The 10,939-nt window shown below is 47.1% G+C and overlaps 1 protein-coding gene across 1 annotated transcript; it reads right to left on the bottom strand.

Annotated features, from left to right (window-relative positions):
• Nucleotides 1-287: 287 nt before the first annotated feature.
• On the bottom strand, nt 288-9,165 carry ICMT (isoprenylcysteine carboxyl methyltransferase). The gene is made up of 5 exons (XM_083513252.1): nt 8,809-9,165; nt 6,199-6,287; nt 5,389-5,558; nt 3,885-4,102; nt 288-3,492 (listed from the first exon to the last, which is right to left on the bottom strand). The coding sequence occupies exons 1-5, from the start codon at nt 9,148-9,150 to the stop codon at nt 3,310-3,312; spliced, it is 1,002 nt and encodes a 333-aa protein (XP_083369378.1). The 5' UTR covers nt 9,151-9,165; the 3' UTR covers nt 288-3,309.
• Nucleotides 9,166-10,939: the final 1,774 nt, after the last annotated feature.

The raw sequence follows: 10,939 nt of genomic DNA, 5'->3' as shown, positions 1-10,939 counted from the left end.
ACCTGCCGAAATGGTTTTGAAATAAGAGGGCCCCTTCCTTGCCCACCCATAATTATGGGGTTATTCCCAGTCATGCATTATGAGGGGGAAACTAGAGTGCAAATCCCCGCTTGGCGACTTTGGGCCAGTCATCAGGTCTCAACTACCCTACCACACAGGGTTGTTGTGAGGCTCATATTATGGGCTACATACACCACCTTGAGCTTATTGGAGGAAAGGTGGGGTTGTCAATGCAATAAATAAATATGATCTAAGAAAGGGGCGCTGTCAACATCTGCCAAAGAATAGAGACTTAAAAATATTTTATTATTCTTTTAAAAATACAAGAGAACAGAACTGATCCTCTGTTTGGCTGGTTGCCAGCCGACTGCTCCAAAGGGACTGGAAAGTAAATAACTGCCTCTCAGCTTCCGAGGTAACAAAGCAAAAAACAGCATGATTAATTTTCAGAGGGAATCTCAGGATATTCTCCTGGCAACACAAACTGGCTAGTTACCAGGGCAGCCGGGGGGAGGGGGAGGGAGGAGAGGGGGAGGCAGACCTGTGTGTATACCATGATTTCTATAATAATGATGCTAGGATTATACATCCAAAATTCGTTCTAATAAAAGCTGTATTCCACAATCCATACAAATTACACTGATTTGATTAAATGTGCATACTTTTTAAAAAAACAAATTTGCTTCTGCATATTACAGATATTGCCTGCATATTACAGATATGGACATGTATTTTGACTGAGGAGAGCCTACAGGTCCGAAGTGGGAACACAGGGTGCGACCTGATACTGCTTCAGATCTTTGGATCCATCTACCTGAGTACCGTCTACACTGACTGGCAGCGGCAATCCAAGGTTTCAGGCAGGGGACAGTCCCCAACTGGGGACTGAATATGGGGCCTCCTGAATGCAAAGCACAGAGCTACCCCTCAGCTGCAGCCCCTTCCGTACAAAGCAGGGTTTGCAAACTACACACGTGCTATGCAGGGAATTCAAATCTCATCCAACCAAGTGCAGACCCATTGAAATGAACGGACCTTAGACATGCCCATTCATCTCAGTGGATCCACCCTCTGTAGGACAGGTCAGACTCTGACCCTTGAAAACCTTAGCAACTTTCTAGATTTTAAAATTCAACCAGACATACCCTTCCTCCACCATGCAAGCTCATTTTGCAGCCACAAGGACTAGAAACTTTTATTTATTTATTAAAACTGATTTTCTTGGGGAAACTGATTTCTGCAACCAATACCCCATCTCATGGCGTATATGAACCGTATATGAATCTTCTTCCCCATCAGAGCAAGCAAATATTAGGCAACATGGGTCAATGGACTTACTCAACATAAGGAAGAAGCTTCAGTTTTCTGTTGCAGTAGGTCAACTGTGCAACAGGTTCCCCCACCAAGCTGTACTATGACATTTGACCAAAGCCAACCAAGGGGCTCTCAATCACTACCGGATAGTTCACAAGCAACAGAACAGATTTTTTCAGATCCTGCTTGATTCTTAACGAGCCACCGAGGAAACAAATCGCCCTGAAGCTCCAAGTCATGAGTTGTGTCTCTCCATCACACGCCTAAAATTAACTCTGCCATGCTCCCAGATTAAAGAATTAAGGTCAACAGAAGCTCTTGGGCAATGCAGTCTATAAGGGCAAGGTCTGAGCTCCTACCTAACTCTGGACAGCAGGGGAATTATTGACCAGAAATTTCCAATGCTAAAAGCAGACTCTACAGGTACAATAGGAAATGGGGGACACTATGTAGACTGTCTTAATTTATACAGAGGTGTAGAATCCAGCTTTTCCTAAGCATAGAATTGTTTTGGACCTATTTTTGCACTATTTCCCCCCCCCCTCTCTCTTAAGTGCACCTGCCTCATTTTCTCCTCCCGCCCCCCAAAAAGTGCCCCAAATAAAGAAGCACAAAAGCCTGCGTACCCCTCTGTAAACAAGGATGTCACAGAGTGAAAGAGAAATTAAAGCTGCTTACTTGAGATTTTGGCCGTTTTGCATTTACAAATCAAAGAAAGTGGACAGATGACAGCTTAAGGAATCATCCTTGGTGGGTACAGACAGAATGATAGCTGGATGGCAACTGGCCCCCCAAATGCCATTTCTGCCAGTCTTGGCCGCAGTTTGCAAGTGTCTTATTTCCTATCTTCATTATAAATAGATCAATAGAAACAGAAACACATTAAACTTCTCTTTGGTATATTAAAATGGAAAAGTGTGCAGCGAGAAACTTTTTTAAAAGGCAGCCAGGGAGAGGGGGGCGCGCACGAGGGAAGTCTCTCCCAGTCAGTCATGTGCATCCTGCTTAATATATATTGCCAAGGTAATACTTGTTCAGTATGCAAAGTCAAAAGCAACCATCCCCTTGCACTTTGTAGAAACAGAATTTGAACTTTTGCTACACAAGCAGGATTCTGGTGGGAGGAGAGGTGGTCATTATCAAAAATGTGGAATGAAGACAAAGGTTGTGAGGCTGAGCAGTAGGAGTGAGACAGGACCGCTCAACCAGGAGGGACGTCAAAATGGCCATAAAAGAAACAGGAGACCATAACATTTAGGTGCAAAGACTTCTCTTTTTTTCATTCGTTTGTGAGGTGTATTGCAAGCCTGGTTTGGAAAAAGGGCAAAGGGAAGGGAGATCTTTTTGCCTGTGTTGTTAATCTTGAGAGTTGTCATGCATTTTAAGATAGAACCAGAGGGCCTGGATGCTGCAAACAGGCCCTACCCCCTGCCAGCCCAGCCTTGGGAGAGTGCTTAGGAGATCAGGCCCAGAGGTTAAAGCTGTGCTGGGCTTGCCCTTTGGTGGGGCGGCGTTTGTGGGGAGGGGGAAGAACTGGAAGGGCTGGGCCCCTTTGCTTTAAAAAAGAAAAGAAAAACTTTCGACTAGAGAGGTGAGTTTCTATCCAAATCCCTTCCAGGGAGCAATAGTGGTTACTCAAAGGGTGAGCTTGTCATTGAAATCTGCTTTGGTGCACTTTGGTCCATCAAAGCTGCAAGAGGCAGAGCAACGAAAATTGTTTTCCTTTCAAAGTCGGCCTTGAGGATTCAGTGCAGCTCTGATCATCCAGGCAGTTCCTTCTCCCGCTTATGTCAAGGGAGGACATCTATTTTTGCCTAAGGTATGGAGCTTCCGCCCAGCCCTTCACAAACCTCCAGGAAACTCACTAGGTATTAAAACTGACCGCTACTGTACCGGCACGGCACGTATGTCACCGTTGTTCTTCTGCACAGGCCAGGCCAGGCGGCCCTGGAGCCGGGAGTTCCCACGTTCTGCTCAATGCCAGCCCTGGGGTCTTCATAGCTCCGCTTTCACGCCTCTGATGAATGGCAAGCCTGTAGGGACCCTCCTCTTGTAGGCCAGGTACTCTTCCCCAAAGAAATGGATCAGGGTCATCTCCTCCTCTTCTATCCGCTCCCGGAAGAAGCGCCAGGATGCCAGCGTGTAGCCCACCATGCAGATTGGATTGCACAGCAATACCTGAAACAAGGAATGCAGGAGAATGGCTGCCAGGAACATCAGAACTGGAAAGCTCAAGAGACTCGTAGGCTGCATTCACACCATATGTTTAAAGCATTCTGATACCACTTTCAATGACCCTGGCTTCTTTCCCCAAAGGATTTTGGGAGCTGAAGTTTGTTAAAGGTGTCAAGAGTGGTTAGGAGACCCCTATTCCCCTCCCAGAACTACAATTCCCAGAGTTTCCTGCGACAAGGAATTGACTGTTAAACCACTCTGAAAACTGGAAGACTGGATGCATGAATTATACGCTATCACACATTCCTCTTAAAAACTCATGGAGCCTAGGGTACCCCCTCCACCCCCCGAAAGAGCCAAAATATTACAAGATGCACTAAGCTGTGCAACAGTACCTGGGTCCCAATACTCCAGTAAAACCATCCGACGTACGATGGGTGACGAAACCAGCCATAAACACCTCTGGTCACAAGAGTGTGAGTCTCCGATTTTTCATTCTGAACAATGTGGTTGAAGTTGGAGCCAGCTGTGAGCATGGCAGCCTTCCTCAGACAGTCCCCAAAAACCACCATGAGCAGCCCTGCCGAACTCAGCCAAGTGATCTGCTTCATCTCTGCAAATGAGCAAGCGCAGGTTGCAAAATGGTGCCACTCTGGTAGAGTTGCAGCTGCACCGGTCAGAAGGGGAAAGGAGGCACTCGGCGCTTGTAACAAATGGATTAACTTCACAAAAATACATTATTCACAAGGGACCAGGGCAGACAGCTGCACTGGAGCTAGGTTTTGGTTTTCTTTTGGACCAAAAATGACTGATAGAAGTCTGTGCCAGCAGGTGGGCTACAACAAAGGTATGTGGGCTAGTTAACTTCTGTGGAGACCCATCTGCAAACTTCACAATTCAATGTACACAAGAAGCAGAATACAGAGATCAAAGCCAAACTTCCATAAACACTAGTTGATAACAGTGATCTCCTCCCCCTTCACAGTGTCATTTAAAACAAAAAAGGACCTTAATGTCAGAGCATGAAGTCAAAACAGTCAGTGTTTTAGAAGGGTCAGAAAACGGTCCAACTAATGACAGAGAGCTAAAGCCACACACAAGTGGTGTGCGGCCATCTTTCGATGCAGCCTCTGAATAAGCTTGAGGGGCAACAAGTTCACCCTGTTATCAGCATTTTCAGGCGTGTATTAGTAACTGAGGGCCAGCAGGTTGCAATGAATAGAGCACTCTCAGCCACCACTGAAGGGCTGTTGTTACAGCTATTAATGCAAGCTGTGAAGTCTCTGGTTCAAGGTGGTAATAAGCTGAGTAGATGGCCTTCACAAAAGGAGTGCTGCTTACTCAGCCTCTGTACCTGCAATAGTAGGATAGCAACCCCGGCCTAACTTAGAAGCTTTCTGAGATAATGCATGCAAAGCCCCTTGACACTGAAAGGCCAAGTCCTACACCTTGTTTCAGCATACCAAGTTCTTATTTATTTAAAGTATTTATGACCCGCCTTTCTACCCAGAGGTCCTAGAGAAAGAATATATGGCCTAAGCACCAAGAGTTTAAAAAAGAAGATAAAAACAGCATGTAGCAAAATACAGACTTCAGTTACAAACCACCAGCAGCAATGGAGATTCAAGGACCCAATACATACTTCATCCCTCCCCAAAAGCCTGGGCAAAGAGGTGTGTCTTCACCTGTTGCTAAAACAGTATCAGTGTTGTGGTGAAACACACCTTCAAAGGGGAGATCATTTTAAAGGTGAGGGGTCAATATTGCCCCAATTAGTTCAGGTTGGGGAGAGAAACAGCTTCGTTTTCAGACCTGCCTCCAAGTCCATGTTTCTGGGTCTCCCATTAGAATGATTGAGTTTTTCTGTTTCACTTGCATAAGAACTCAATAGTTACTGACCTGGGCAAATGAATTTTTCCACGGTGAACTCAACCCAGGATGAGACTGCAGCTAGGTTGTATTCAAAGCTGTGGTTGATCAAGAAGGAATCCAAGGAGAGACTTCTGGGGTTGTTAACAGCTGTCACCAAGTATTCAGAATAATGGAAGAAGGAGAGCGAACACATATACCTGAAAGAGCAACCAGGGACTTAGTAAAACCCTCATGTTTCAGCTTCCTGGGTTTTAACTCTAGGTTTGCTCTTCTGAAGAGCTGTAAACTGGGCTGCTCAACACACCAGCTGCTTAATCTCCAATGCTGTTTTAAAAACGATATTACAAGGGTGGGCGCATTCTCTGGATGGTTCCTTTTCCAGGAAGCATGCAGACTCAAATATAGCATCATTCACGTCACTAAATGCAGGTGTCCTAAAACAGTGAGAAGAACTTGCACACATCTATATATATATTTTACAGAGCAGATACCTAGGTCTCACATCCAAAATTAGGAGTGGGAAGGGTAACCACCTCAAACTAAGAACCATCAGTTATTCAGACATTCCCCTCCAGGTGTCTGCTTTTGTCCCCTGGCAAGCAGCTAGGATTTCCTGAGTATAGAAGGCAGGGGAGAAAAGGGGCTCCAAAAAATGGATTCAGAAACAATGAATTAAGTAGTATTTGTCTCCTATGGCAGGCTCTCCTAGTGCCCCTAAGAGGCTCAAGGCCAGCCAAACAGAGGTGAGTGCAGGTCCCAGGAGTCTCCAGGGACAAGAGAGCTGTCCCCCAGTGCCCCCAGTTTTCTTTTCAGAAACCTAAAGTGCTGCCCTCTTACCATCCAAAATGCTTCCACGTAGATTGTCCGAAGCTGAGCAATAAACCACACCCGAATGCAAAGCCCAAGAAGCAGGCACGGATGGCAATCTACAAGGCAAGAAAAGGCACAGTCAAAAACTCACCTGCCCATCAGCCGGGGGGGGGCAACCCCACATACTCCTACCCCACAAGTCACCAGTTCTAAAGTTAAATCCTAAGGCAGTTCTATCTCTCCAGCAAACCATGGGAGGGATTGACAACAGGAACCCCTGGGTGGAAATATGCCTATCCTGACCACTGCTCCAAACTCCTATTGTCCTCCCCAACCACTGGTGATACTGGAAGTTCGAGTAAAAAAAATGGAAGACTGCAGGTTCCCCTTCTTCTCTACAGCTTATTTGTCTAGAATATCATTTATGAGAAAAAGATAGATGAGATCTATCGGGGAAGACTTTGCATCGTAATCTTCAGCGCAACCTTATTTCAAATAGGGGTAAGGGCTTGAGGTTTCCTCTTCAAACTTTTCCTACTTATCCTACAGCAAGACATTAAGATCTAACACAACGCTGAAGACTTTTAAGAGACCAGCCACAGCAAAAACGACCGTGGGCTTGACAAAATAGGTGCCAGGCTAAAACAAGTCACGCCACAACAGGTAAGAGAGAGCCTGGCAGGATGAGGCCAATGGCCCATCTAGTCCAGCATCCTGTTCTCACAGTGGCCATCCGGAAGCCTGTGGGGAAACTGCAAGCAGAAGATGAGTGAAACAGCACTATGCGCAGCAACTGAGGAATAATGGAGGCCGATTCTGGCTAGCAGCCAGTGACAGCCTTGTCTTGCATGATTTTGCCCAATCCTCTTTTAAAGCCATCCAAGTTCGTGGCCATCACTGCCTCCCACCATGGGAGGGAGTTTCATAGTTTACCTATGCACTGTGTGAAGAAGCCCTCTCTTTCACCTGTCCTGAATACTCCAACATTCAGCTTCATGGATGTCCACAAGTTATTGTGAGAGAGTAAGAAAAGCTTTTCTCTATCCACTTTTTCCATTCCATGCATAATTCTATCAGCTTTTATAATTTTATCTCTTACTTGTCTTTTTGCTAAACGAAAAGGTCCTAAGTTCCGAATGCTGCAACTTATTCTGATAGGCAAGTCGCTTCTCCCCTTTGATCCTCTGGTTGCCCTTCTCTAAACCTTTTCCACAAATTTTCTTTCTGAGGTGGGGCAACCAGAACTGTGCACAGTATTGCACATGGAACCACGCCATAGATTTGCATAACGACATTATGATTTCAGCAGCTTTGGCTTTATGTACTTGACGAAGCAAGTGCCAGCCTAGGACAAGTAAACAAGCCCAGTTGTCAGAGTGCTGCAAGGCGCCTCACAGGCATGGACTGCTTCAGTGGTTAAAGCACTCTGCGCTTGCGCAGGGACATACTTGCCCCATGGTTCAGCCCTAAGCACTGGTATAAGAAGATAGAGAGCCATTCAGCAGAGCTGACATATCTGGGTCAGGAGCAGAAAAGCAAACTCATTAAGGAGATAGCCACACCACTCCTTAAGCAGAGAAGGGAGTGGCCTTTGATGTAAAAATTGGGGTTTGCCTTTTGCTGTCCAACTCCCCATGGGACTCTGAGTCCCCTAAGTCCATGATCAGTCAGAGAAGAATGGATGGAGGCAGGATCCAGTAGAAAGCAAGGCAGATATATATATATTTTTCTGTTGCAACAGAGTTCCCTCCCCTCCTTCCACAATGAGAGAGACCCTGAACAAAAGAGTGCAGGAGCCTTTAAAGACGTTTGACGCTGCCCAACTGCCTTAGCCAAAGACCACCCCCAAAACATCATACATGCATCATAGGAGACAGTCGACAGCAGAAATCCTGTTTTCCAGGATACCTGATAATGGTTGCTGGTTGCATTACCTGGGAAGCCTGGCCATTTTTGTGATGGTTAATACTTTAGTTCCTGAATCCAGGTCACAGGCTCACCCTATTCATACGCAAATATGCCCCCTTTAAGCCAAGAAGGGCTTTAGCCATTTGCTTCCCTTACTGGCAGAGGAATATTTGAAGTTCATTGGGGGAGTTAACATGGCTTCAGGATTGCTCTCCTGAACTATTTCGGACACATGGATTATTTATACAGTGGTACCTCAGGTTAAGTACTTAATTTGTTCCAGAGGTCTGTTCTTAACCTGAAACTGTTCTTAACCTGAAGCACCACTTTAGCTAATGGGGCCTCCTGCTGCCGCCGCACCGCCGGAGCACGATTTCTGTTCTCATCCTGAAGCAAAGTTCTTAACCCGAAGTACTATTTCTGGGTTAGCGGAGTCTGTAACCTGAAGCGCATGTAACCCGAGGTACCGTTGTATTTAGATATGCATGCATCTATGAATATTTATTCCATTTTTGAGACCTTAGAATTCGTTTACCACCCTAGGTTAGACACACCTAGGGGAAAGAGCCACACGCCTGGGCGTGTCTAACCAAGTTATAGCAAAGGTATGGCCACGCCCTTCCCAGGCAGAAGTGGGCGGACTCTGCACTAACCACGCCCACGAACTCGGCGAGTCCCTCCGCCGAGGGGCGGGGCCTCGCGTGGACACGCCCTCCTCCCAGCCCTTACCTGGTACATGCCCCCCGGGGCGCGACCCCAGGCCAGCAGGAGGGCGGCGTTGACTCCGGCCACATGAAGGGCCAGCGCGGCGCGGCCTTGGAAGCCCAGCCCGGAGAGCAGCGCCGGCGGAGGCGCCGACAGCAGTAGCGGCACGGCCGCCACGGAGCTTCCCAGCACGAAGGCGGTCAGGCTGGTCCGTGCCTCGCGTCCCCTTCGCCCGCCGACGCCCGCCTTCCCCTCAGCGCCGGCCATGATGGACCGGCGGCCGGAGCCAAGCCCCGCTCTCGCGAGGCCTCTCCCCCCAAAGTCTCGCGAGACCACTCCGCGGAGGCGGAGCGTAGACTCCGGCATATTAGCATGGGACAGGGGGTGAGACCTCGCGAGATTTATTGAAACCGGCCCAGGGGGGCGTGCCCGCTTCGGTAGGGCGGGTGACCATAGAGATAAGAAAGGTGAAGAGAAATGCACGCAGCGCGAGTTTCTGGTTTCGATAACGCTTTGATGATGATGATGATGATGATGATGATTATAATAATTTTTTATTTATACCCCGCCCTCCCCAGCCAAGGCCGGGCTCAGGGCGGCTAACAAGCAATAACAAAAACAAGTTGAATGAATACAACTTAAAAACAAGACTAAAATACAACATTAAAATATTGAAACAATAAAATATTAAAATGCAGCCTCATCACAGGAGGAGAAAGGAAAAAGAAAAAAAGAAAGAAAGAGGGGGAGGGAATCAAACAACTTCCCGACCCCCTTTTTCTATCCGAAAGGATTCCAAGAGCAGCTCAGATAGCAGCCAATTTTGACTGCTGGGCGGGTGGGCGGACAACCTACCTAGCTTGACTTTAATCAGTTTTTAACATGTTTTAAATAACTGCTTTTAATTATTTTTATTTATAATTGCTATTGCTTTTCTTCATGTAAACTACAGTACTTTGTGGTGCTTTCTTACAGTTGAGGAGTATGTTTATGAAATGATGAATTAATAAATAAGTGGTGGCACGAAAGGAAAGAGGTTCAGGGAGGAAGGAAGGAAAAAAAGAACTCTGGCACCAGTGGTAAACGCAGAAATAGCCGTACTCACAGTCAGCAGTGCAGTTAGGCTGTTTTAGACTTGGGACTTTATGGCCTTACATTGTGGGCTCTTGATGTGGCATCACTTCAAAATGCCATCTGCTGGCTTTTGAGGTGGGGGGATACATACATATGTACACACACAAAGAGAGGGGGGAGAGAGAGGGAGACCAGTCTAGGATGCAAGGAGTTCAAGTAACAGAAGCAGCCCAATGGAGCTGGCCCTTCAGCCATGCATGATGGTATGGGCCCCGATTCCCATCTCACCCACTGAGGCAGCCCATAGAAACCAAGGCAGGCACCCAAGAGTTCTCTAAAGCCCTGACTAATGACTTCCAGCCTGCTGCATTATTAAGAGTGGCCTACATGGCAGAACAGGGAGGCTGGTGGCGCTGTAGGTTAAACCACAGAGCCTAGGACTTGCCGATCAGAAGGTCGGCGGTTCGAATCCCCGCGACAGGGTGAGCTCCCGTTGCTCAGTCCCTGTTCCTGCCAACCTAGCAGTTCGAAAGCACACCAAAAAGTGCAAGTAGATAAATAGGTAGATTAATAGGTACTGCTCCGGCAGGAAGGTAAACGCCGTTTCTGTGCACTGCTCTGATTCGCCAGAAGTGGCTTACTCATGCTGGCCACATGACCTGGAAGCTGTACGCCAGCTCCCTTGGCCAGTAAAGTGAGATGAGCGCCGCAACCCCAGAGTCGGCCACGACTGGACCTAATGGTCAGGGGTCCCTTTACCTTTACATGGCAGGGCGGGACGGGGGGGGGGATGTTACAATCTCATGGAATTGTAGAGTTGGAAGGGATTCATTTAGTCCAACGCCCTGCAATGCAGGAATCTCAACTAGATAATACATGACTGATGACCATCCGCAACCTCTGCTTAAAATCCTCCAAGGAAGGAGAGTCCACCACCTCCCAAGGGAGACCATTCTGCTGTTCAGAGCAGGAGAAAACAATCTTGCTCCATCTTCCGTTATCCACCTGCATCGTTGATAAAACCAAAGAATATTTCCTTTCCGGGTTGTTGTTGCAATTTTTAATTTTTAACAAATTTCTG

The sequence above is a fragment of the Podarcis liolepis genome, assembly GCF_965112155.1.
Source record: "Podarcis liolepis genome assembly, chromosome: 7".
Classification (NCBI taxonomy): Eukaryota; Metazoa; Chordata; class Lepidosauria; order Squamata; family Lacertidae; genus Podarcis; species Podarcis liolepis.
This window is presented reverse-complemented; position numbering and strand designations above follow the sequence as displayed.

Bases quoted from the DNA above. Each gene is read 5' to 3' on its own strand.
- ICMT (XM_083513252.1), bottom strand. From the start codon at position 9,150: ATGCCGGAGTCTACGCTCCGCCTCCGCGGAGTGGTCTCGCGAGACTTT. The intron at 4,103-5,388 runs GTCAGTAACTAT...GCTCATTTGCAG, and splicing joins GGAAAAATTCATTTGCCCAG to AGATGAAGCAGATCACTTGG. The intron at 3,493-3,884 runs GTACTGTTGCAC...TCCTTGTTTCAG, and splicing joins ACTGGAGTATTGGGACCCAG to GTATTGCTGTGCAATCCAAT.